The sequence below is a fragment of the Megalopta genalis genome, chromosome 11, assembly GCF_051020955.1.
Source record: "Megalopta genalis isolate 19385.01 chromosome 11, iyMegGena1_principal, whole genome shotgun sequence".
NCBI lineage: Eukaryota > Metazoa > Arthropoda > Insecta > Hymenoptera > Halictidae > Megalopta > Megalopta genalis.
The window spans coordinates 4,295,343-4,322,103 of NC_135023.1; the positions used below are offsets into that span (position 1 = coordinate 4,295,343).

At 43.9% G+C, this 26,761-nt stretch overlaps 3 protein-coding genes and 1 long non-coding RNA gene across 11 annotated transcripts; 2 read left to right on the forward strand and 2 right to left on the reverse strand.

Moving 5' to 3' along the window:
- Nucleotides 1–345: 345 nt before the first annotated feature.
- Nucleotides 346–6,927, forward strand: Tmf (TATA element modulatory factor). Of its 6 annotated transcripts, none has more exons than XM_076525271.1 (12): nt 346–486; nt 1,127–1,319; nt 1,385–3,447; nt 3,537–3,644; nt 3,851–4,129; nt 4,236–4,574; nt 4,666–4,878; nt 4,989–5,135; nt 5,212–5,604; nt 5,697–5,949; nt 6,031–6,157; nt 6,247–6,927. In XM_076525271.1, the coding sequence occupies exons 3-12, from the start codon at nt 1,403–1,405 to the stop codon at nt 6,531–6,533; spliced, it is 4,191 nt and encodes a 1,396-aa protein (XP_076381386.1). In that variant the 5' UTR covers nt 346–486; nt 1,127–1,319; nt 1,385–1,402; the 3' UTR covers nt 6,534–6,927. The 6 variants fall into 6 exon arrangements, with proteins under 6 accessions (XP_076381386.1, XP_076381383.1, XP_076381382.1 ...); XM_076525268.1 differs by lacking the exon at nt 346–486 and adding an exon at nt 570–885 and having other exon boundaries at nt 986–1,319; XM_076525267.1 differs by lacking the exon at nt 346–486 and adding an exon at nt 570–885.
- On the reverse strand, nt 6,824–25,354 carry nonC (serine/threonine-protein kinase Smg1). Of its 3 annotated transcripts, none has more exons than XM_076525266.1 (16): nt 23,910–25,354; nt 23,065–23,329; nt 22,766–22,989; nt 22,419–22,671; nt 22,215–22,344; nt 20,780–22,127; nt 20,534–20,690; nt 19,927–20,455; nt 19,637–19,824; nt 14,324–19,561; nt 13,866–14,139; nt 13,476–13,738; nt 13,104–13,380; nt 11,078–12,965; nt 9,907–10,953; nt 6,824–9,805 (listed from the first exon to the last, which is right to left on the reverse strand). In XM_076525266.1, exons 2-16 carry the CDS (start codon nt 23,298–23,300, stop codon nt 9,621–9,623), a joined length of 12,237 nt encoding a protein of 4,078 aa, XP_076381381.1. In that variant the 5' UTR covers nt 23,301–23,329; nt 23,910–25,354; the 3' UTR covers nt 6,824–9,620. The 3 variants fall into 3 exon arrangements, with proteins under 3 accessions (XP_076381381.1, XP_076381379.1, XP_076381380.1); XM_076525264.1 differs by having other exon boundaries at nt 23,065–23,386; XM_076525265.1 differs by lacking the exon at nt 23,910–25,354 and having other exon boundaries at nt 22,766–22,983; nt 23,065–23,344.
- On the forward strand, nt 23,600–25,965 carry LOC117225979 (uncharacterized). Its single transcript, XR_004491672.2, has 2 exons — nt 23,600–23,734; nt 23,818–25,965. It is a non-coding gene; the product is annotated as an uncharacterized LOC117225979 (long non-coding RNA).
- On the reverse strand, nt 25,499–26,708 carry LOC117225976 (ATP synthase subunit d, mitochondrial). Its single transcript, XM_033479871.2, has 3 exons — nt 26,461–26,708; nt 25,983–26,151; nt 25,499–25,914 (listed from the first exon to the last, which is right to left on the reverse strand). Exons 1-3 carry the CDS (start codon nt 26,574–26,576, stop codon nt 25,633–25,635), a joined length of 567 nt encoding a protein of 188 aa, XP_033335762.2. The 5' UTR covers nt 26,577–26,708; the 3' UTR covers nt 25,499–25,632.
- Between the last annotated feature and the right edge of the window lie 53 nt (nt 26,709–26,761).

Consider the following 26,761-nt stretch of genomic DNA (forward strand, 5'->3'; position numbering starts at 1 on the left):
CGCCTTGTACACGTATATGCGTAATACGCACGTGTCAGGTATTGTATATATGCATATGCGCAAATAATGTGGTATACGCTATAAAGTTTCTTTTTTTGTTACGACGATATCTACCGATGAAATATGGAAAAAGCTGTGGGGGGTTCCAGTAAGAATCTTTTATTACCTTAGAAATTCGCCAAGCATTGGAAAGATGTACGTATATGTATATTCATGTGTATACATTGAGAAACGTGTAAGTATAACGTTATTAACGTTGTCTGTTTGCCAATTACCTTGCTTGGATAATAACGTTACATACTGTTTTTGCAACACGCTTCGCAAAACTAACATTTACGTAATGCGTGTATTGTATGTTGCTGCTTACTGCTTAGCTTTGTAGCGTGTTTCTGCGACAACAACAACGACTGCGACCAGTTTGTCTGAACATCTGAACGTTCGATACGAATCTACGAAGAAGCGTTGAGAGTGATTCGAATTGTACATGTATGTGTACATAGATTTGTGTTTCGTTATATGAACACACATTATCATTCGCTTGTACCAAAGACTTGTACATACATTGTATGTTATAGATTTTTGAAACAAGAGCGAAAAAAATGCCAACGTGTCGAACGTCAAAAAATTTGATACATACATACATACTGCATGTTTGAATGATCGAATTATCGAATACATAACGCGTAATCGCATACACATAAATATACGCGTATGTGAATTTACGTATGCGCACACGACTATGGTATATATGTGCCTCGTTTATGTCGATACATGACATGCACAATCATGTCCGGTTGCCGAACATCGGTTTGCCTATGAAAATTGTGTTATGGTTGTTCATCGTTGGCAAGTTCTTTTATTCTAACGGTTGAGTACAGTGTAATTGTATGTATATATGTATACACATATATATGTATATATATATATATATATATATATATATATATATATATATATATATATATATATATATATTTTTATGTAGATACGAATATGTATAAGATTACATGCTGTCAGTTGAAAAGAACAATGTATTCCAGCTGCCTTGTTGTGATCGTAGTGTAGGAGACACGAATGCAGCGAATGTCATCCCCACTGTTTTATTCGTCTGACCTTTTCTTTTCAGTTTTCTCGCAGATAATTTTCTGAAAAGATTTATAATCTTCGGAAGATTATGTTTAGCAACGTAGAGTTTTATCGAACGCAATCATTGATATCGTTGGTTCTTCCTTGTGCTAACCTCCAAGTACCCCAAACATATATTGCATTCTTAAACGAATGCTCTTTTCATTAACATTGATATACTATTAATATGCAACGTAAGTTAGTTTCTTGGAGAAACTGTTCGATTTTTCATGATCAAACTAATAGATTTTTCATTCAGTCTTAGATATTGCAAAGAATGAGTTGGTTTGATGCCACTGGATTTGCCAATTTGGCCAAATCTGCATTAAAAGAAGCTCAAAAAACAATCGACAAAGCATTGGATATTAAGGAAGACGAAGAGGAAGTTGAGCAAAAATTGGTTTTGGAACGTCGTGCGGAAGATGGGGCAGACTTCTTTGCATCTTGGGGATTGAAGAGCAACGAAGATGTTGTTCCGATTGACAAAAATAAGAAAATCAAACAAGAAGCGAGCAATAGCATATGGGGTAGTTTCAGCGGATCTTTCTTTGAATCTCCAAAGTATAGGGAAGAAGGACACGATCGGAAGCAAATAACGCAATCCAAGTCTTTGCAAAACACATTTATGGAGGATGAGCGAAGCACCGGACTTACGCCGTCGCTATCATTTTCAGAGAATCGTACGAGCAAAGGTTGGAATTGGTCCGAGAGGACTATGGAGAAAGATGAGATCCGACCAGCATTCGACGTATCGATACCGTCGAATACGGACGAAACAGAAAACGTAGTATCCGGCATGGATGATGAAACTGTGGAGCTCGTGGCTGGCAGGGGCAAGGAAGAATTATGCTCCGCAGGGTATTCATCGAACGAGGATAACATCGTTGCGAATGGCAAATCTACTAGTTCGGAAACTGAGCAGAGAAATGTGTGTCGACAGATATTAAAGACCGAGGTCGACGAAGTAAATAAAATTTCCTCGGCTTCGTTGGAAACTGATAAAAGAAGTGTTGATAGTGTTGAAATTCTGGGATCTCGATCGTCCACCGATTGTACTACCACTCCAGAATCTGATTGTAATTCTATCGATAACTCGGCGAGCCCCTCCGTTGTAGGTACCAAGCTGAATTCGGAATCTGTGGAAATATTGCCGGACAGTTTAGTTACATCTCCGAGTTCCGTGGAAATTTTGGGAGATTGGAAAAGCGATAGTAGTCCTTATCTATCTCCGGTAGATCCGTTGCATTCCGAAATATCTTCTGCGCTGGATAAACACGACTTGGCGACACCTTGCTGGGAAGATGGTAATATCGAACAGATTCCAACCAATGATAGGAGTCCGAACTATCTGTCGTCTTCCGATGTTTCTCTGCATGAATCTCCAATGGAGGAATCCAAGACGCCTCGGAATGATTTATGTGCGAGCATGGAGAGTACTCCGTCGCCGTTGTTGTCGCCATCGCTGTCGGCATCGCTGTTGGTATCGACCAGCACCTACCCTACTCAGAGTTACGTAGAGCTTGGGCCATATGCACACGGAGGCAAACTAACGTCGTCGTCGATTGGGCAAAATTTGAAAACCTATCCGTTAGAATGCATGGAAACGTCAGGGTATCCGGATGATCCTGACGAGCCGAGTTTAGCCGAGGATTCCTATACTTCTGCCTCGGAGAGTACTGTCGCGACTGTATTCGAAACTTTGATGATCAAGCAAGTTTCGATGAAACCTTGTATGGAAACGCATTCTAGTTCGAATTTGGATACCGTTAAAGAGAAACACAATCTACATTTGCCGATCGAAGCGATCACTACTCAACCTATCCGTAAATCAACGGATCAAACGTATACGAGTATCGATGGAGTTTTGACCAGCAAAAAGATAGAAACTGATAGGAAGAGTATCGATCTGCTGCTAAATACGACTATAGAGCCAGCGGAACCAGACCCAGAGCCAGAAACGGAGCCGAAGCGGGAATTGATATTGGCACCGGTGTCAGGCCAGGAAGAATCCGAACGTTACTCCGGCATTGCAGAAGTTACGCAGCCGTATTCGTTAAAATCCGACACGATGGATATAGTGGATCATCATTTAATGTCGATGGATTCGAGTTGCGAAGGAACCTTGATCGAAAGCAATTCAGAGGACAATGCGACGCTGATTCATAAATCGGAGGGGAAGACGACGGAGCCACCCCTAACGGCTAGCTCTTATGTAAAAACAATGTTAGCAGATGCGATGACCGAAAAGGTCGGCGAGATCGTGGAAATGGAAGGGCAGAGTTCAGACATGCCTCGGGAGAATTCACCTGTTTCCTCGGAAAGGTATCTTGAGCCGATATTATCGTCGCTGTCGATACTAATGCGATAGCGAAAAGTCTTGCCTAAGAATGATTGCAGTTCCTTTGTTTCAGTCGATCTGATTTGGTTAAAATCGGTTCGGATCAAACCAGCGGTCATACCAGCGGGGACGAGTTGGAAACAACAACATCCAGTGATATCGAAATCATATCCAGGTATAGGTATGATTCCGATGCACCTATACATGTATATTATTCGATACATATAAGCTGTAGTAGTATACATATAAGCAGTAGGTAGTGGTAGCATTAGTAATAACTACAGAAACAGCAATAACAATAGTGGTGGCAAGCCATTGTTGCGATTAAGACCGTGCGATGAAAATTTGATAAGAGAAATTTGTTTGTTCGTTTGTTTGTTCGGATAGCCCAAACGGTGATTCCAGTTCGACGCAATCACGTCAGAGTTTGACGAGATCACAATCGGCAAAGGGCAGCGATCTCTTGACCAAGACCTTAAAATCTAGAGGACATTCCAGGGAATTAAGTGAAATTAGCATAGGATCGGATGAAGCGAATCTCGAGATAGAAACGTTGTTAAAACGCATGCAGGAGATGACGGAAATATTAGAGGCCAGAGAATCAAAACTCATCGATGTCAGCAGAATGAACATGGAATTGCACGAACAGAATAGCAATTTAAAAAAGTATATCTTCCAAGTATTTCTATGAGTTTCGTCCTGTTGTACCTTTGAAAAGTCTTCGTAGGTTTTAGGAGTTCCTATTTATATCGATGAATTCACCGTTTTACAGACAGCTCGACAATTTCGAGAAATACGCGGAACAAAGTCAGAACTTGAATCAAATTGCTGACGAATACACTCAACGGTTGTCTGCGTTGGAAAGAAAATTTCAACAGGCGATACGAGAACGCGACTCGTTGCGGAAAAATTTAGAACAATTGAAAATGGAAGCAGCCACGCGTTTGTCGTCTCAAGAAATGTACACGTTGAGCGCAGAAAAAGATGAAATCATTAAAGAGCTTAGGGAGGAAGGAGACAAATTGAGTAAGCAGCAGCTTCAGCATAGTAACATTATTAAAAAGTTACGAATCAAGGAGAAGGAGAGCGACGCGTTAATAAAGAATCAAAAGTATGTAGTAAAAGGGACACGGAAACGTGAAAAAGAAAATGTGTTTATACGATAGTTTGTGTAATTATACTTAGGTATTGAATGTCCACAGGCAGTTAATAGATGAGCAAACGTCGGAGATGGAACGTTTAAAGAAGTCGTTGCACGCGAAAGAAGAAGTCGAGAGAACTCAGATAGAGGCTGTTCATACACTGACAGCAAAAACTAGGAAACAAGAAAAAGATATATTAGCTCTACAAGAGAAATTAGATACCACTTTGCATAAGATGGATGCCTACAAAACGAGCTTAGACGCAACAAAAATGTCAGTGACGAAAATATTGTGTTTCAATTCGGACTGAATTCAATTGTTTCACTACAATATGCTTTGTATCGAAGTGTTGGCACGATTAATCAACGTCTGTTGTATTTTAGGGATCTGATCGAAACGAAGAAATTGTTGCTGGCGACGGAAGCCGAACTGAAAGATGCTACTAATAACGCAGGAGAATCGTGTCAACTACTCGCGCAAATCGAAGAGTTGACATTGAGATTACGCGAATCGAAGGAAATGCATGCCAAGTAAATATCTACTCTAATCTCTAAGCAGAGACAATATCTGTCTCTGGTTGAAAACGTAATTGTGTCCCTCGTTTAGGAAAGAAGAGTTTCTCAAGCATGAAAACAACGAGCTATTGAAACGCTTAGAGACAGCCGAAGCCAGAAGCGAAGAATTATCGGAATCGGTTTCGATGGCCACGAAACCTCTGGTGAGGCAGTTGGAACAACTTCATACGAATCTATCGCAAAAGTGCAACAATTTCATGAAGCAGGAAAAAGCGTTATCAGAGAAGAACATCGAGCTGCAGACAAAAGTGGAGCAATTGGTCGAAACGAATCGCTATTTGAAAGAAGAATCTGTTAACTTGAACTCAAAATTATCTCAATTGGAATCGAAACTCGTTGTCAAGGAGGACGAGGTGTCGCGATTGCAGGAATTGTACGATGAATTAACGATAGAGAAAGAGAGGCTGATGGAAGAGACGGTCCGGTATGGAAATTTGAAAGATCGTTCTCTTCTTGGTTAAATCACGTGAATTGGGATAAATTCGCTGGTTTTCTGAATCGGTTTCATATTTCTAGGCATCGACGGACGATAGAAACGCTCGAACAGTCGCACTCGTCGCAAATAATGGAGCTCAATCGGGAGATAGTGGCATTAGAAAACAAGTTGGCTGTAGAAAAAGCAGCCACGGACGCGGAGAAAAGAAAGAATTACGCCATTTCGGAGCAAAGACGAAATATTGACCGAGAAGAACCCCAGAATCCGCATAATCCTACCAACGAAACCGTAAATCTACAAATCTCTCCAAAGGCGACAGACTTTATTTGGCCGGTAATACGATACTGAAACGAATAAGAGAACTCTGTCATGTTTGAAAAGTTGCATTACGCTGAATTGCTTGACAATTTTTAGTTGTTCGATGTCGGTGGTGATGACGAGAACACCGAGAGATTTGCGATGGCGTACGACTGTCTCAGAGCAGGATCTAGTAGTACGTCTGTATTCGAGAACTTGCAAGCGCAACTGAAACAAAAAGATGGTAGGTTTCAAACGTCCATTATTGCCACAACATCCCTCTCTACACCCCGTGAGTCGCAGCAATTTGATTTAGACACGGTTATATTTCAGGAGAGATACAACAGCTTCAGTGGGAATTGTCGCGGCGAAATGTAGAAAGAGACGCGCTGAACACCGAACTGTCTATGTTGACCTTAAAAATTGAAGACTTGAACAACAAGGTTTCACATATCACAGTTTTGAATGCGAACTTGCAAGATATACAAACAAGATATGATGCGTTGCTGCAAATGTGCGGTGAAAAAATGGAAGAGAACGAAGAGTTGCGTTTAGACCTTCAAGATGTCAAAGACGTCTACAAAACACAGATCGATCAGCTTATGAAAGAAAATACTTGAAGTAGATTTGCGGCGATTCGAACGAATAGATTAATTAGATGTTGTGCACAGATCATTTCGGTCAGATAATTCGCGATCGTGGTGTTATAACGACGTTACTTCTTGTTGATTTTCGTTTGAAATACGAGCGATGTAAATTATAGTTACAGAACATTTGTTAAACAACAGAGATTCGTAGTCGCATGTAACTGAATAGTTGCAAAGGATGCAATTGGAACATTCTTTCTCTTCAAAATGTGTTTCGTTGGATCGTGTGCAAGTTGTGTGCAAATTGAATAAGAAACAAACAATGTGATACGAAATTGTAATATAACGATTAAAGTTTACAATATTGTATAATAATATACAGTTGAATTACAACGTAATTTATTAAAAAAAAGAAAAAAAAATTTAAGTTCACCGTTTGATTTGTTTTTATGGCCCATGCTGCACGGTGCGACGATTCTGGGACTGTACGTTGATGTCGGGCGGTGTCGTGTCCGTGATGTCCATGATTCCGGTGCCGTCGGTGATCTCTGTGCTGATTGCGATATCAATTACGAAGAGCGGCAAACCAAAATATAGCCGCCCCTACCAGATATGTATACTGCGCAGCAGGGTACCAAGGAAGATGTTTCCGTTTGTTATTTATCAATCGGCCAATCGCTCGATCTCGCGTAGTTACGATCGTGTCTGTTAGCGACGACTTCAGGGTAGATCCGATTGTCGGATGAGATGTCGGATAAAATAAAAAAATAAGGATCAGGAGAGTGAAACTTTTCGTCCCGGAACGATTGCGATGCAGTATCGTTCGGGGTGTATCAGGAAAAAAAATGGAGAGAGGTACTTACACATCGAAGATTCCCAGAATTGTAATTCAATTGAAGGAAATATATATATATATATATATATATATATATATATATATATATGTATATGTATATATATATATATATATCTCATTGTTTGTTGTATATATCGTAAACTTTATTGGTTACAAAGTGCGACCATATCTCTGTTTCCGTTTCTCGTAACAAAAAGGATAAAAGAAAGAAAAGTTGGAGAGAAACGCGAAATGATTGACAATTGTTTTTGATCGGTAGTATCGTGTAACTTCGATAACGAGGAAAAACAAAGCTAATTCGACAAAATGTCTGTAACAGCAATATCGTTTTGTTTTCTTTTCTTTCGACGGTGTTTTCCTTGGCTACATTGGTGGATCGGCGATCGATTACTACGATTGTTCTCTATACGGTGCAGTGGTATGGTATTAATTACAGGTATACATAGGAAACATTTTGATTGTTTACGTTTTTCACCAGTTTTTCCGAACTACAAGCATGTCCTTGGTGGAACAAATATAGGTGGATCTTTGAAAAACAAAGGTGTTATTTGTTATCGAAAATGTCCTTATCGGTATGTTTTCTAGGATAATTATTCCAAGATAATTAATCCGAGAAGAAGATTTAGGATCGAGGGGAAAAACTGTTGTCTTTTATCCGTATCGTTCAACTATATTTTCTATTTCGGGCAAGGATATCGTGTACCTGTACGAATGCGCTTTGCAACGTCAAAGAACAAATATATTTGTTCCGACCGAGAATATCGAGTAAATTACAGTTATATGTATAAGAAATCAAATTGTTTTCTGATTTTGTTTGTATTACGACGATGACGGTCGAAAATATCGTATGGAACGGAATATTATTTGGGAAAAATTCTCCTACCGCGTACAAACGAACGGGAACTACGTTGTGTTCGTCACTACCATGTTCGTTCGAACATGGCTCGCGGATCGTGAAATACTTTCAGTACTTGTTCCCCCTTTTGTCTAGCCATTGTAGGACGCGAAGGAAGGAAAAAAAGGACTGGAAGCGGGAGCTCTCGGTGGATTCTACTTCTTTCCTCCTTCCTTTGCGATTAGAAAAGTGGGAGAAAAGCGAGGAAGTTCTAAGAGTTTTTACGGCCCGCGAGCCTAGCGTACGATTCCTCTAAATCGTACGAATTGTACGGATATTACCGGGTTACCGTTTGGTTTTTCTTTCGTTGATCAGTTATTTAACGTAAGACTATTGAACGATGTCGCGGTAATCGCGCGACCAAAAAATTGCGGACCGATTTAAGAATGCAGATGATCGTAGATCGTGCGTAAACAATGCGTGGATGATTAGTCTTTCGTAGTAAAAGGAAATAATCGTAAAATTCGACCAACCGACCGATATACGTTTTGCTGCGGCACAAAAAGGTTTGATGGATAAATCGTAAAATGAAATGAATTTCTGTTCAGAGAAGGGTCGTTTCTTCGAACGAATCGCGTTCGTGGTAGACAACACGTTACAGATGTTCCTTTCGAAGTTTCGCGCGTCGTCGTCATCGACGCATTAATCGTCATCGAGTTTCTCCGCATTCGTCGACCGAACTTGCAGTCGTTTTCCTGTTTTATTTCAAGAATCGAGCGGCAGATTCTATGCTTCTCTCAAATTCCAGATCGGCATTTTGGATACGTGTAAACGAAGTTTCCGTTTGCGATGTGAAAACTTTCACTATTTGTCGATAAGAGATGCCGCGCGCGTCGTCTGTCCGGTTTTCGTGGAAACTGTTTGAAACGGTAGCTAGACAAAGGTAGACGTATCGGTGTGTGTGTGTGTGTGTGTGTGTGTTCGGTAGGCTGGGAGAGATATGACGGACAGAGGCGGAAAGATGGGTGTTGTGTGGACGGACGAACGGGACAGACGGATCTCGATACGATATAGAGGATGGTAGAGCCCGCGATAGGTAATTTGAGATAATCATAGAACCGGAGCCGGATCAAAGTTGATCGAATAGCGGAACGCGGGCCGCGAATTGCGGATCATGCATCGCGCGGAATATTCCTTTTGTAGGTGGACGCGAGTTGTCGAACTCGAACGGCATCCTCGCGGACGTAGTGAACTTTCTCTTCCAGATGACGATGAAGGTACTTCACACCTGATCGGACAGAGAGCAAGCTCCACCGAGCATAGAGCGTAGAGCATAGAGCGTAGAGCGTAGAGCGTAGAACGGTACAAGCTCTGGTACCGTGTGTAACATCGAACCATCGACGCGGCGAACGCGTCAACCGTACTTCGTTCAGACCCATGGTGTCCAACCCTCGTACAAAAGGGCTAAATTATCGGTGCTCTGAGCTTCGCGTATCACGTACTCTACTTGCTCGGCTGTGGTGTATTTGCGGGACGGATGTGGATCGCGACCTTCCAGCTTCATTCGAATACGACGCCAGACGTTGAGCGCGTACGCATTCCGTTCTTGGACAGCTGCGTGCAAACGAAGCAAATCGGTTTCGGCGGAAACAAAACAACGAACAACTAATAAGTCGAATAGGTAACGTGTAAAACGCGAATGACAAACGGCTTACCTTTCCCCGTGGTCGGATCTCTTGTCAACTGAATAATCCCTTTTTTTGGGCTGTGGCACACTCTTTCTCGAGTAATGAATTTCTTCTTCCTGTTCAGCCTGATCGAAAGCGAATCTTTGCTCTTCCTCGGCCTTTCTCGAACAACTCTCTCCTTCTCCAGTTTTCCCTTGGCGATATCCTTGTGCTTGTTGTCGAGCAATTCGGTGGTATCCGGTTTCTTCTCGTTTGCAAATTCCAGCAGCTCGTTGTACAAACTCGGCACCGTAGTTGCCATACTTTCCAATTCTTGTTTGATCGTTCGGGCTCTGTTGCCTTCCAGGTAATCGGACTCGAGCTCTTTCACGTTCACGGATACGCTCTCGGTGAAAGACCGATACGAGCAGAGAAATTCTTGGAGCCCGGCGATGTTCTCTTGCTTGGCCATCGTCCGCAATAGAATTCGAACGTCGGACATCAACCTATGGTGTTCGGTCAAAACGTTTTGCAGATTCGCGATTTGTTCCTGCAAGCGTTCGTAGGCGAGGCGCTTGCAATCTTGCTTTTCTTGTAACTTTTTCTGAGCGTCGAGAATCGCCTCGGAAATAAATCTTTCAGCTTGTTTCAGCCAGTTGATGTCGACGTTGTTCTCCATCGGTAGCAATTCGACCAGACTCTCTTCGATCGGGGTAACGGTAATGGTCAAACTCATGGTTAGGATGCAACTTTCTTCCCAGTGTTTTACAAGCTTGACGAAATTGGCATCGTGGGTTACGCTTTCGGAAGTTCGAGTCCTCAAAGCCTCGTAATGCAATATAGAATTACAAGCATTGGCAACGTTGGTCGCGAGATTGTGTTGTCGGGTGAGCTTCTCGCAGGAGGAGAGCACAGCGTTGTCGAACGCCGACATTACCTCGCCGAGAGCCGGATTCGCTCCAGCTGCCCATTTCAAACGTTGCACCGCGCTCGATACGAGATTTTGTTGTTGGTCCCGCGCTTCGCACACGCGAGACTGCAAACCGGCGAGACCGGCAGCGGTCTTGCGTAATTCCAGCATGAACGCTGAACGATCTGAAACGCGCGAACATACGAGTTACTCGTTATTCGGAACATTGCTAATAAGAAGAGCGATAAGCAAAATAGTAGCACGAAGAGCGAGAGCGGCGCTTAAGTATAGAGTAGGTAAAGTACTTACTCAGAGGATTCAAAAGATTCAGATTCGGTCTGAGGAGCAAGCTGTCCTCGTGCAGCCAATGGTGCGCGGTCAACTGCAGTTGTAGACGTTGCATACTGGCCCTGGCCACCTCGACGCATTGCTGAGTCAACCGGGCTGTCTGCTTTCGACGCCAAGCGCTCTCGAGGGTGCTGCTGAGTGCGCTGGCCTGCGCGAGAACGGAACTCGAGAAGGAACCTCTCTTCAGACAGAGGTCGACGACCTTTCTGCAAAGTTCCTCCAAGGAGACTTTGCTCTCGGCTCCGATGTCCCTCTGCTCGACCTCGGTGGTGACGCTCAGCCCCATTCTTTGCAACAGAAGGCAGAGCGCGATCGCCAACGTCTGAGAAGTGACGCCGAGCAATTGTCTCGACACGTAGTCCGCCGTAAAGATTCGTATCGGTTTGTTCAGCCGTTCGTCGTCGTAAAGGTTCGCCAGGCCGCCCTTGAACGCGGTCGCGATGTCCCTGCACATCATGAAGAACTCTTGAATGGTGTGCAATCGTTTCACTAGAAATATATCTTCGAGAACCTGGCAGGCGGCTTTATTGAATATCGGCGCGGACATTTCCTTCGCTTCCCGAATTTGATCGATTTTCCTCCAAGCGGCGGGAATGTCGAGCGTGCTCAGGGTACCGATCAACGCGTTTCCCTCCATCTGCAGTTTCTCGAACAATCCGTTGAAGCCCATCAGCAGCATCTGACCGGGCGTCAGTGTCTCGTCTTGATTCGGTTCCTGGATCTCGGTCGTTCGCGACAGCAGCGCTTCGAAACGCAGCCTCATGTTGTTTACGACGCTTTGCACCATCGCGTGAGGACTGTCCATCTCCATAACCGTGAATCGCAGGTGCATCTCGAGCTGTCCCAAAATCTCGCTGAGCGGTATCCCCGGTGACACGATGATCTCTGTTAGCTCGCCGATCATCCTGGTCACGGTTGGTTCCTCGATTATGATAGTTTTCATCGCTTCCGGAAGAATGATGGTGTGAAAATTGTAATTGAGCTCTTGCAGCCCTTTGTAAATGTAATCGGATCCTCTTAGGCACTTCAACACCAGCGATATCCTGGGATCGTTGTTCGCTTTGTGAGATTCCGGTATCAAGGTAACCAATTCGGAGATCAACGACGACATCAAACGCATCTCGTCCAAAAACCAATCCCCTTCCCTGGACGTGAGATCGACCAGACAATCGCCGGCGCATTTCGCGGCGCCCTCCATCATCAGGTATCTTTTGTTCAGGGCGCACAGAGCGGTAATGTTGACGCATTCGAGCGCTCGTTCCGCCCCCTTCTCCCGCCTTAGGAACCCGTGTATCTGCACCCTCGATTCCGTGTACGCTTTCTCGATCCGGCCAACCGATTCCGGTAACCCTTCCGAGACCATTCTTTCGTACGCTTTTTTCAATTTCTCGTTCGCCTCGTTCAATATTCCTTGCATTTGATAGGAGAACGTTAGTATTTGTTGCATGTCTTGACCGTTTGTACTCTTCAACGGGTCGAAGGTATTTTCAAACTGCGCCATTACTTCGCGGCAAGCATCGACGTTTCCCAAATTTAACAGCTTGTTGGCCCAGCTGTGATACAGAACCGTACGATGTTGCGACATGCTGCTCAGCGGGTACAAGTTACAAATTGCCGAGTACTGACTCAGAAGATCCAGGCAACTCCTTATCAAGATTGATTGTTGCGTGGCCAATTGAGTCAATTCGTTCTCCGATTGTTCGCACTGTACGATCATTTGACTTTGGCCAGCATTCTGTAGAAATTCTTTCACCAAATCGAACACGACGTGCTCCTCCGAAGTTGTAGACGTTCCCAATTCCGACAACCATTGCCCCAATTGAGCGCCCCTTATAGCAGAAAGCGCCAGCTGAAACATCGATTATTTTAACCGACCGAGCGCGGTACTCGCTGTTTTTCACATATCATTCATTGTTACCGATCGGAGGTGGCTACGCAAAAAACGAAAAGATAGAAAGGTAATAGGAAAAAACAACCAAGTTCTCACATTGTGCATATTGATCTGCTTCTCGCAGTCGTCGATTCTCTCCTTTAACGCGGCTTTTGCCTTCTCGTGAGCATCGCGTGCCCTCTTGAAAGAGTTGTAACGCTTTACGACCGAATACAACGGATGATTGCGTCCCATTGCCTGCGCTTCTTTAACCAGTGCAAGCTGCTGGTGTCTGTCTTGAAGCAATTCTTGACAATGGCTGCTGATTTCGCCCGCGTCGATCCAACAACTCAAACGGTAGCACAAAGATGGAAACACTTTGACGAGTTCGTCCCTGCAAACGGAACAACGAAGTAATCCGAGATCTAGATTCGACGAGCAACGATGTTAGGAAACACGCTGGATCTACTCGAGAAAAAAGCAACGAACCTGTTTGCCAACCATTCGGCCCGCATTTCTGCAGTTCGCACGGCGAACATTGCTCGTGTCAACTCCTGCTCCAACTGCTTTCTTCCTAAACCGGTACATCTCGCTCTGGCTTGACATGCCCCGTAACTCGCGATACTGTTGTCCGCGCCAGCTCGCCAGTCAACCAGTGGATCGTAGACGAATGCCTCGAGTAAAGTAAGCAGAGTTTCGCGACCTCGGCGCATCACGCGGAGAGTATGCTCGCAAGCTAAGCGAAATATACCCTGAAAAGAAAAGCAAAGAGAAAAGAAGAAATATACAGTATACGCGAGACACACTGTGCGACGCGATGCTGTAGCGCTTGAAACAGCAAGTACTAATAAAAGTGAGACGCTTCGTCGTCGATCGTACCTCGACACCGGTAACGCCCAACGCTGTTTTAATATTTGGAGTCATTCTGAAAGGCACCTTTTCGGGCACTCGTAACGTTTTGCCCTTTTCAAAGCATACGTTATAATCGATGTGAACCACTTCGCCTGTATTCAAGTCGACGAGCACGTTGTCCAAGTGTCTATCGCCTAGGCCAATTATGTAACCGATAATCGACATCACGGCGACCGAATACGAGTAATTCTTGGTTGCCTGCCACCAATTCCCGGCGTCGATACTATTGCACCAAATCTCTCTATAAGAACAAAGGTAGGAAGAGAAGAAAAATGAAGACAAATAAAGTATAAGAGAAAGAAAAAGAAGCAGTAGCAGTGTAATAGTAACAATAATAATAATGATGATGATAGTAGTGGCGGTAGTAGCAGTAGTAGTAATAGTAGAGTACGAAGGAGAAGAAAAAGAAGAGGAAATAAACTAACTTTGCCAACAAATCCTTTGGCGTTTCGGCCATCAATTCGGCCAAGACCTGTTTCAGAATTTGAACCGGCCATTCCTTTCGATTGTCCAAACCGAGTCCCCGCTCTTTCAGCAACGGCGTCAGCTTGTTATAAAAGAGCTCGGACGGTCGTAAAATTGCGGTACTGCCCGTCTTGTTGGTCATCGAGTTTTCTCTCTGTTGCCACCTCTTGTAGAGAATGAATAGCGGAGTGACGCCGTCCACCCACTGTATCAGACCGGAACGTGGGCCCAATGGTATAACGGAATAGTGGCGCGCTCTGTAAACCTGCTTCGAATCGGCTTTCTTGGACATCATCGTGTTGCATATGCTTAGAAACTGCATGATTCTCTCGTCCAAGTGAAGATCTTCCAATCCTTTGAACAGATAAGTATAAACGTGCCCGTCGGAACCGTTGAAAACGAGCTTCTTGGGCTTGGTCTTGGTCGGCAATATCTGCACGTTGTTGTCGACGGACTCGATCGTAACGATTTTATTGTCGTTCGCGGCGACACCTGGCATAGCGATGCGCGTGTTCCTTAGATTTGCCAAGACCGGACTAATATCGTTCATCGCGAGAGAGTAAGCGGCACGCCGATGCACGCGTTGGGCTAATTTGCTTTCCAATTGTTTCAAACAGAGACTGGCGATCTGAGGTTTCGCGGGATTCTTCGGATCGGTCAGTTTGCCGATAGCTTCTTCGATCGAGGGACCAAATTTTTCCTGAAAGATTTCCTCGTGCGGTGTTTCGGCCGGGACGGAGGTCATGGCGAATAAATTTTCCAGAATGAAGACCACCGGCTTCAGTATGATTCTATGCTTCTCGGCGATCAACCTGTCTTTCTCCTCGGCATTCAACCAGACGTTGTCTTGCACTTTTTGCACCTCGAGCTCCAACTGTTCGAATCGTTTCGAAATCTCGGTATGATGTTGGCACAGGGTCGCCAGCCACAACTCGTCCCATAGCAACGTGATTCGACGCAACTCTCTCACCAGAATTTTGATCTGTTCCACGGAGTCTTGTATTCTGTTCGAGAGACAATCGACCAACTGCGAGAAACAGCAATCCATGAATTTGTCGTGTTCGTCTTGATCCTGGTAATTCGTGCTTTCCGCGATCTCCTCGCTCTCCTCGTTTTCGTTTTCGTACGCGTCCGCGTCCGCATCCGCATCCGCATCCGCATCCGCATCTTCGTCCGCCTCCTCCGCATCTTCTCCGGACTCCTCTTCGACGATGACCCTTTCCTTTCCAATTTCCTTCGGCTCCTCTTGGTCTTGCTCCAACCGAACGGGTCGCTCGTGCGCTCGTTGCTCTTCCTCTTCGCCCTCGTCGTGCTCCAACAGCCCTCTTTCCTCCTCGATAAAATTCAAATCGTTCTCCGTCGAATTGTTCTCAGTTTTCGTGTAAAAAACTCTGTCGCAATTTTTCCTCTGGCCGGAAACCGCGCCTACGACCGCGGGAAACGTGATTAAATGAGGCGAATTCTCGGCGACCCTGCACAACAGCTCCGAGACCCGGGTTCGCACGTAAGCCTCGGGGTGACTCAACCTCGAGAACAACTGCGGTATTATTTGTTTCCATGGAGTCGTAGGAGTCGACGAGAGTCCAGACTCGAGCACGCTTTGCAACTCGAGAGCATGTTTCACGACCAGTCGCAATAATCTGAGCGTCGCCGTGATCGTGTCGCAATCGTTGGTCTCCTTGTTCGCAGCGAGCTGCAAATACTTGAAGTAGGCGTTCGCGGAGAGTTCGTAATACGAGTAGATTCGTTTCTGGGCTTGCTTCCACACGTCGACGAGCATTCCGAGCAGTTCCAGACTGGCCAGTCTCAGTATCGATACATTCCGTAGCTGATTCTCTATCATATCGGAGGTGTTGATGTCGTTGGTCGTGTCGGTTATGTCGCCCTCGTCCTCGGGAACGGTTTTACTCTGGCTCAGTATCGAGAAGATGGCTGATAGATCGGCCTCGTCCGTTTCGAACGGCAGCAAATCTTTTATGGACGACCTATCGGTATCGGTCAATCGGGCCGTGTTCGAGTTGTCGGCCATCTTTCTGCCCCATTTGTAGCACCAACTGGCGAAACTGCACCATGCGACCGGCAAATCCGGACACTGGTTCACCGCGAGTTGCATCAATCTGCCAATTATCATATCCGATATTGGTATCGAGTCTGTGGTCGAACCGAACAGTTTCGTCATCGAACCGTCGTTGCGCAGAGCTTCGAATTCGAGCAGCTGTTCCAATTGAACGTTCTCGGTCATTCTAATTTCTTGCTGTTGAATCCATTTGCCGAGGGTGAGAAGAAGCCTGGTCCCGTTTTCTCTTAAATCGGCCGATCGTTCTCCGTCCACGATCTCTCGCGATATCCCCAACGCGGTAGCGCTACAAACTTTCAAAGCTTTGTCGACGCATTCCATGTCGTAGAGCAACTTCGAGTGCTCGCGGAATGCGCGCATATTGTTCTTGGACCATTTCACGCGCGTCACGTTTCTCAGGGCATCGGTAGTTACTCGGTCGAAGTCGAGATCCACGTGATCCAGGAATCCCTTCTTATTTTCCTCGATACCGTAAATGTCCCGTTCGGAACGTAAGTAATTCACGAGTTCTCGTTTCGCCAATTCAAAGTTTCTTTCCTTCCTGGCAGTTCGAACGATGTGCAGCCGCAGATCGGCTACCTCGCTTAGCATGTTACTGTTCGGAACACTGTTGCAACACTGTCCGTCCCCTTCCTCCCTTTCTCTCATTTTCTCAAAGTAGTTCGACCACCAGAGAATTCGCGTGAGCATACGCGAATCCATGCGTTCCAGTTTCTCTGTTTTATACAATTGGAACGCTGCCGCATCTTTCTTTCGACCGTACAGCAACAACTCTTTCAACGCGTTCGCAGAGTATCGAATCAATGTTGATTCGTTCAAGTAATCAGAGAGTATGTTTCGCAAACCCTCCTCCATAGTTTTGGCTGCCACCCTTCGACAACGTTCCACCTTCTCTTCGAAGTGATCGTGGTGGTCATTTGTATGAATTCGGAGTGCTATGTTTATCAGTGTGTCGTTACATTCGAGCAATGTTTTCGCGCAACTCCAATTACCCGGTTTTTCCGTTTCGTTCTCGAGCAAGTTCCAATTTGTTAAATCGTCGAGAGATATCGTGTCACCTTCTTCGAACATCTTCAAACACTTTGCTCGTTTAAAATCGCTACTCTCCGCGTGCGTCTGCGGTTGCTTTGCAACGTTGTTACTTTTTTCTCGAACAAGTAGACGACTTTCTTGCTGCTTCCATACTTTCAGTCGAGACCAATCGCTCACCGCTTCGTAACACTTGGACAACCGATCCATACAGAAACCGAGTAGCTGACTGTCTCCCTCGGGCTTTACATTCCTCTCTCTCTCGACGGAGTTGAGTTCTTCGCCTCCATTGCCTCCGATCATGCTACCGATTACACCAACGCCAAAGCTCTCGATGCCATCGCCAACGTCGTCACCGTCTCCTTCGCCTTCTCCATCGTCGTCACCATTGCCGCCACCCTGACAGTTGGACCTACCGTTGCCATTTCTATCGCATCCACCGTCTTTTTCTCTTTCTTCTTCTTCATCTTCACCTTCGGCATTGGCATCTGCATCGACGTCAGCGTCGGCATGAGCATGCGCACGAACATAGACATAGTCATCGGCATCGACATCGGCATCGTCATCGTCATCGTCATCGTCATCGTCATCGTCATCGTCATCGTCATCGTCATCGTCATCGTCATCGTCATCGGCATCGTTATCGTCGTCGTCGTCGTCATCATCGGCATCGGCATCGGCATCGGCATCGGCATCGGCATCGGCATCGGCATCGGCATCGGCATCGGCATCGGCATCGGCATCGGCATCGGCATCGGCATCGGCGTCGACGTCGGCGTCGGCGTCGGCGTCGTCGTTAGCAGTGACAGCAGCGGCATCTGTATCATCCTCGCTTACTTTTTCTTTTCCTTCTTCTCCTTTAGCTTTAATATAGGAACTGGTGTCGATGTCGGTATTGATATTGGTACTAGCATCGGTATCGATATAGGCATCGGCACGAGCGTTGGCATCAGCATTATCGCTGATATTTTCATTGTCATCGACATCGGTAATAACTTCCGCATTAAAATCGGCACAGACATCAACATTGGCAAAGGTATTGGCACCGACATTGGCGCAAACATCGGCATCGATATCGGTATCAGTGTTGACGTCGGTATTGGTATTAGTACCGACATCGACGGCGACGCGGACGTCGGTGCCAGCGTCGATATCGGTACGAGTTTCGGTATCGGCGTCCGCATTGGCATCGACCTCGATATTAATGTTAACACCGGCTTCGAGTTCGACATTGGTATCGCAATTGATATTGTTAACGACATCGACAGCGACATTGTCGTTAGCATCGGCGTTACGGTCGCCTTCGCTATTGTAATCCCCCCCGCTATCGTTGACCTCTTGCTCCGTCTCGTATTCGGTATCTTTCCCCCTGGCAGCCATTTGTTCCTCGATGATCAGCTTATAAGCATCGGCAGCGGATTCGTAGTGACCCGCAGCTTCTTCCATCGCGGCTTTTAACCACGGAAATTTTCTCTCCTTTTCTTTAGTGTATACGTAAAGTCCTTGCAACGCTTCCGCCTCTCCCAGCATAACCAATGCTTGCGCCGTGCACAGAGTCGCCCTCTCGAACTCGATGCCATGCGTGTTGTCGCTGTTGCTCAGATCCTCCAGCAATCGTCCACTATTTCTCAGAGCGCTGCCAGCCAATCCGGAATGTTGAGAAACCACGCACAATGCGAGACGTATTCGATTCAACCATTCCTTGCAAGTGGATTTATTTGTATGGAAAAAGGTTCGAACAGGCTTTGAGAATGGTGGCAGAGCCATCGCGCATCCCTCTGCCGCGTTATGAATCACTCTTTCGAGGTGCTCGAGGAATTCGATTAAAAGACGGACGCGACTGTGTTCGCTAAGAAGATCGTCCAAACTTTGTTTTTCTCTTCGCGTCGTCTCGACGTTGTACGATACCTCGCGGGCCAATGTTTTCAGAGCACTTTCGATCGAGGTGAAGGTTTCTTGCGGTTTTCCCAATGAAGTGCGAAGCTTATTGTTCACGCAATGCTGTGCTGCCTCGAAGCCGGCCCAAAAGTGTAAAAAGGATCGATTCGCAACCCCCAACCGGTACATTTTCCTGGTTGTTTCACTATCGGATCTAGAAAAAGGCACAGAGTACAGGCATCGCATAGGATCGGTTCTCTAACATTGATCTTATTGTCACCGTACTCACATAATTGGCCAAGATAGCGTGAATAATTCCGCTAGTCCAGACGTGTCCAAGTGCTGTTCTTGCAACAAAAACGACATGTAAGTCTTAAAATGCTGTGCTTGCATCTCTCCGTTACTGTTTCCGCGCATATGCAGTCGTTTGGCAAGAATCAACGATTCCATCGAATAATCTTTAATTCCTTGGTGTTTCTACGAACAGATGCATAACAATTTTATCTTCATCTTTATTCTTACCGTATCCTCTTGAATATATGCTCTTCATCTCCCCCCCCCCCTTCCTCTTGGACTCACCTTCGTTTCCGATAGCAAGCGTTCCGTATTCAGCTTCGGCACCACGATATTTAGAGGCACGCGTGTTAACAAAGAACCGTACTTGTCCCGTAGGATCTGCTCGCGCGATGACAAATGTAACGTTGCCAAATCCACTATAGACGAATAAATGTTCGCTCCCCATGTCACATTCTTGGCGCTCATCATCATTTCAAAGAGTTCGCAAACAGCGATGGAGATGTCGGGATCGATGCTGGTTCCACAAACGACGAGACTTTCCAGAACGCGGTCGTACTCGGTAGTTTTACTCAATATGCCGATATAATTTTCCGACTGTAAACAAATTTCTTGCATCCACGTCGACAATAATAACAGGGTTTGATCCGGTGTATGCTCGTTGAAACTTTTAGCTATTAAATGTAAAATTATGGACAGATGACCACTGGTCGGAGACGTAGTCGGTACGTCCAATGCACCTGGAAACATGTCGATCGGACGACAAACCGAGGTTCCCGTTATTAAGCTGGAACTCGGAACAAAGTGATTGTACCTAAGATAAAGAAATATCATTGGGCGATGGCGAGGATGAGGGCGACACGGCGAGAGTAGCGATCGGACGCTGTCTTACCTGGAACAATGAGCGTACAGCAAATACAATATACTATATTGCAAAAACGGACTGGTAATCGACAAGCTGCTGTCGTAAGGTCTTAATTTGACAGCCAATAGTTCCAGAATGCTTGGTTTCAATGCCCACATACCGATAATCGAATTACTCGCATTCGCTGAAAACGTTTGAGAACAACAGGATTACGAATGAAACAGCGTCAGCCTACGCGTGTACGACGATTGTTTACGTTGCGTATCGATTTACCTATGTCGGACAGAGCCCGTAATAAGAACGTAATCACGATTTCGGCGTCCTTCTTCTTATAATTAACCTCGTTCAGTAATGGATTGTCGGGCACCAGACTTTCGATGTCTGCCAACACGAGCCTGTACGCGATTTCCAAGTCGGACAATATGTACCGGTACGATTCCTGTAGCAATGGAATATTTTTCAAACTGAGCAAACTATGGTAGACGCGGAGACTAGCATTTTGAATAGACGTAGAATTGCGAAATCTCAATTTGAGTAACGCAGAGTCTTTTCCGAGCAATTTGTGCACCAATTCCAATGGTAAATTCGCCGAGACTTCTTTGATTATTTTCGAAATAGTATTCAACATGGATATTATTGTATCGTCCCAGAACACGTGAATTCTTTTCAGCTGAAGATCGATAAACTTGTAAAGTAACTCGTGATTTTTTGTTGTACGACTCTGAAGGTGGCCCAACAGCAGAAAAGCGCACTCGTTCGCGGTTACAATCAACTCCTCCTTCTCCTCGGTCAGGTCTAGGCTGTCCTTTCCCTTTCCTGCTCTCGATTGCAACCATCGTACAAAGTTCAACAGCGATTCTCGTTTCTCATTCGAGCATATCTCTCTCTCGATGCTCAGCTTCAAGCTTCTCATCTCGTTCTTATCGAGTTTCAACGATCTTAACATCTCGAGCACGTTCTCCTCGGCCGATTCGGATTTGTTGAAATTTCGACGAGGTGACGGAACGGTTCCACCTACGGCTTTCACGCGTTTCATTAACTCGTCAGCATTTTCGATCGTCAAAATGCAACTTGAGAGCGAGTTGTCCGTATCGTCGTCCAATTCGATAGCTTTCACCACTGTTTTCAGCATTTTCGACAAACAGTCGGTCAAGAACGACCATTGCACGTTCGGTGTGACGTTTGGATTCAAATGTTCGGATATACTCTTCGTGACCGTATTAAACACAGAGATCAGAGACGTGATACGAAGGATGCACTCCCTCGGGGTCGGAGAAGTCTCGTCGCCGGGCGAATTTCTACCAGGCTCTGGTAAAGCCAACTCCTCGTCGTAACTTTCCATATCCTCTAGAAATTGTCCCAACAACGTCAACGTGAACTGTAGATCGGCTATCCAAAAGGTTCGCAATCTTTGCAAACTACGACTGGCGTAACTCGCGATCGTTTTCTGCTGAGTCGAATCTATATGCCAACCGACAAGTATGTCGACGGTATCGCGAAAATGATTTGAGAACGTTTCAGGATACGATTCCATGATCAACAGTATCGCGTCTACCGTTGCCACTAGCAAGTCCGATCGGTCGACGTTCTCCAATGTTGTTTGTAATTGGGACATCACCAGCTGAAAATAACAAATAATATGAGAAGAAAGTAAGCGGGTAGTCGATCGCGATGCAACGCTCTAAACGTAATGTCGGTGAAAATATACCACTGAAAATTCTTTCAATCTCGGTGCTTCTGCATCCAACTTGAAGACTTCGACGAACGATTTAATCAAAAGGTATTTGATGTCCTCCTTCCGTTCCAGCGAGTACTTGTTAAACACCCAATCCGTGTATCTGAAAACACGAAATAAGGCGTGCAACGATCGAAACGATCCAAAAAGTTTCCACTTTCCGATTTAGTCTTTTACCGTTTAAAATCCTGTTCGGCTGCGTATCCAACACGACCTAGACACTTTGCGATTTGCTGCTTTGCTTCGGGTCCGGGTCCGGTGTGCAACAGATCCAATAGACTTTCGCAAATCACTTCCAAATTTCGACGTATGTATCTCTGATTTTCGGCTGCTATTACACCTTCCTGCGATTGCTTGCACAACAGGATAAAATGATCGTAATCCTCTTCCCTGCATAATCTCCTCAAGAGTTTGGAAATTCTAGAGTCTTCTGTAACACGACAAAACGACAAAAACAGCTGCATTACGTTCAAATTATATAAAGATATTAGCATTTCGACGCATAAAAGTTTCTCGATACCAACCGTTTATTCTTTTGTCATCGTAATACTTTCCCTGTGAATTTTCCTGATTTTTCAGCGATTCTTGAAATTTTGGTCTAGCCGTAGGGTAATAATTGGTTTCCGGATTCGAGTCTCTCTCGACTGGTGCCTTCTTAAAGGCCCTACCCCGTAACGCACCTCTGGCACGATCTCCAGAACTGCCACCGCGTGCCATTCGAAATTCATTGCGTGGGACACCACTGATTCTACGATAATTCAATGTAGCAAATAAATGTGGAAAACGAAGGATCCTTAAAAATCTGGTTATGTAAATATTTCACCTGGGCTTGAACCTGGAAAAGCTGTGATCGGACGAGTAATGGTTTGAATTCCTTTGACAAATGACCAGTGGGCCGCGTGGAGCATTAAAATCATTTGTGTTGTAACCACTTAATGCATTGACATCTCCTTTATCTAATTCTGTAGCTCGACTATTACCAACGGATTCTTCCTGTACCTCCAAACACTTAGATCCACGTAGCTTTGTGCTAATATTAGAGTTCCCACAGCTATTCATTACATTACTGTGCAGACGATCTGCATAACCTACACTTTGCATATACAAAATGTTCTAAACATGTACGATATACAAATAACCGTTATCTAGAACAATGAACAATGAAGAAAATAAAATTATATTTCTATTATACGAGATAATAGAGTTTACTGTCGAAGCTGAAACGAATTCTGACGACAATTAAGATCGTATTCGTCGCAAACGCAATATCGATGAGTCAAAAGAGAACAGAACACTGGATGATCAGGAAGCAAACGAAGGGAATAGATAATACATTCGATTTGAAAGTATGTACGACGCTCTTTTTTAGTAAAAAATGCAACAGTTTTGGCAAACGCTAATCCCAATTTATAAAGGATTGCTTACGTTTAAGCAACATTTTTGGATACGTATATGGCATTCGTTAATTTTAATTCGAAGATATTTTTTATTCCGTAAGTAATAACGAAGGGTGATTTCAAAATATAGTAAAAAAAAGTATTCGTTTGTACCAATCTTTTATACGTTCAAAATCTAGGTAAAGCACGACTGTGTCGACAACGCGACCGAATATGTATGTATGCGTTACAAAATTTCCTAGCCGATGAATATCAAAGTATACGCTACAACCTTATTTGTGTACGTCTTCGTTCGAGAACGATTACCAGCAGGTACTCAAGAATTGTATGCGCACTCGTTCAAAAGTGAAACTCCTACTCAAAATGTACAAGAACCAACCACATGAAGAAGAAACGGATCATGCATCGTTTATGAGTGGTAGATTCAGGTAGCCTCCAATCTATACGTTGACGTGCTCTCGGTAACTCTTGGTAACTCCTTCGTCGGCAAGTACAATAACTCTTCCGACGTTACCTTCTCACTTTTTAAATTCGTTCCTTGAAATTAATTGAAAGCTGTGCGATACAAAGGTAAAAAAATAACAGGCAGAAAAAGAGAGAAACGGAAAAAAGAAAAGTTGATCAATTAATAGACACACCACATGCCTCTTCCAAGTCCAAGCATTAACGAATCGTCGTACGTATAACGAGGACACCCACACTACTCTTTCATACATCGCATACATATACATTTGCACCTATGTATAAAAATAATGATGTATATATCTACACACATGTTGTGTACATATATATAATTTAATAACGATAATTTTGTACCTGCTCAAACAAACTAGGAACTTTATCTGCAACTACATGTATAATATGTATGTGGTTACATTACAATCGTTGAATTTGTAGGCACTGCAATGAAATCGAGTGCATGTATCTACATACATACAACGCAAAACGACAAAGCAACAATTGCTGGACCAATGCAAACAATCCTGTGAAAGTGTATTCTAAACGATTCAGAAATCTGATTGGCCCAGGTCAAGCTCACTATTCAATTCTTTACAATTTAGAATTACGTACATGTAACGTATGTCATACCTACATACATATGTATTCATGCTTTCGCCGAGAGGAAATGTGCATGCATACACATGTTGTATGGATACTAGGGAAATAAAGAATACATACATATATACAGCTGGTGCGCGCAAGTGTAAACAGGCATAACAACACTAATAGATTCTTAATGGCACAAATCATGCTTCTGTACTTTAATTGTCAATTTAAATTTGTGTCTTACAGTGTGATACAATCGTGTGAAATGACTTATTGATTAATAATTAGAAATAATTGATCAATTGTTAATTAATTCTACAGGACGTATAGTGCCGCAATTTAACCGACATTTGTTATTTATAAACAATATAATGTATGTACATAGTACAATTTACATACGCACTCGAGTAATCGTTACAAGTCCTATTATTATTATGGACTAGACATATATGTACATTGTACATACGTTTGAACCGATTTCATTGCAAAGTCGCCTTTACGAAATTCTATTGTAATTATCGGAGGGTCTCGCTAGTCTCTAGTTAAGGGGTCTGCGTGCCGTCAAACCACGTAGCGACAGAACGCTCAAACTGATACACCAATTTATCGATTGCACATCATTCTTAGAAACATCAGATGGCGACACCAAACATTTCCAAAGGATATTTTAATCTGTTGGCAAACGAGTATAGTATGGTAAAATCTACGTTTAATAAATGCCATCTATTTCACGAACTGAATATAACGAGAAGAAAGAAATTTCTAGTATATCTGTATTTCCGTGAGAACTTTTGTGAGCTTAATTAGAGCTAATTAATATGGTATACTTTTATTTTGACACTTTTGAAATTATTCTAACCTTAATATTTCACCGCAATAATGACTATTGAAATAGAAATCATTAATGACATTAATATTACGTTGGGACTATGTTGTACTAAATTTATTTAATGACCCATTTTCTTGGGCTTTTCATCTCCTTTGCCTTCATCTTCCAGCTGTTCAGATTTTGCATGATCTTCAGTTTCTGCGGGATCTTCATCCAACGAGCTGTCATGGGGCCACATTGTAGGTTTGTCAGGGTTAATACTCTGTTCTGGATACAAAATAGTAAAATCTTCCATTGTCATCTCTTCGAACGGTAACATTCCGTTAATCTTAGTAATCTCTTTTTCTAATTCTACAATCGCCTCGTCGCATTCAATTATTATTTGTTCTATATCTTTTTTCTGTAACATAAATTGCAATGTCATCGATTAAACGTTATTTGAAAATTTAAATTGTATAATTTGTTTACCTCTTCCTTTTCTTGGGTATCAATTTGTGCTGTATATTTATCGGTTGGATAGGCTATTGAGAATGCTTCGTATTCTTTCTGAAACTTATCCACCAGACCTGGGGTTGAAATATTTTTCTTATAGTATGCCCAATCGAGCTTCGGTGGTGATTCTGGGCTAGCGGCCATACTACACACAAATATACGAAATATTTTCTTCGTTAATGATTATTTCAAGAACTCTTTAACGGTATCGTTCCCAGTCTCATGGTAACATAATATGTATATCTGACATGTGTAACGAGGTTATGACAGAAAAGACAGAAGAGTTGTATTTGCTTAATATCAAAATGATCGAAAGTTTCTTTAGTCTATGTAGAGAACCAAGAATAATCAAGATATGTGTACCTTTAAATAATTGTTACACTAACGGTATAATTTAACGCGTATATTCGAAGACATTATGTAACGCGAATCGATTGTAAAGACTTTTACTAACCGTCGTAAGTATTTGTCTGATCTGATTTTAAACGCAGCCAGTTGATTCTTTTCAAAATCTCCCATCCGTTCGATAATAGCTGCCCAATCTATAGCCCGGATTGCTTTTCGTGACATCGTGTCTCTTCGTGACAATAATCGTATGTACTTATAACAAGACTGACCGGACTCAACCAACCAGACTAATCGGCTAACGCAACGCTAGCTACACGTACTTACGTACCTATAGCATGCACACAGGCTTCTGAAAACTCTCGGGCTACTTCGCTAGTATCGTTATCGATTTGATTCGTACCTCGATT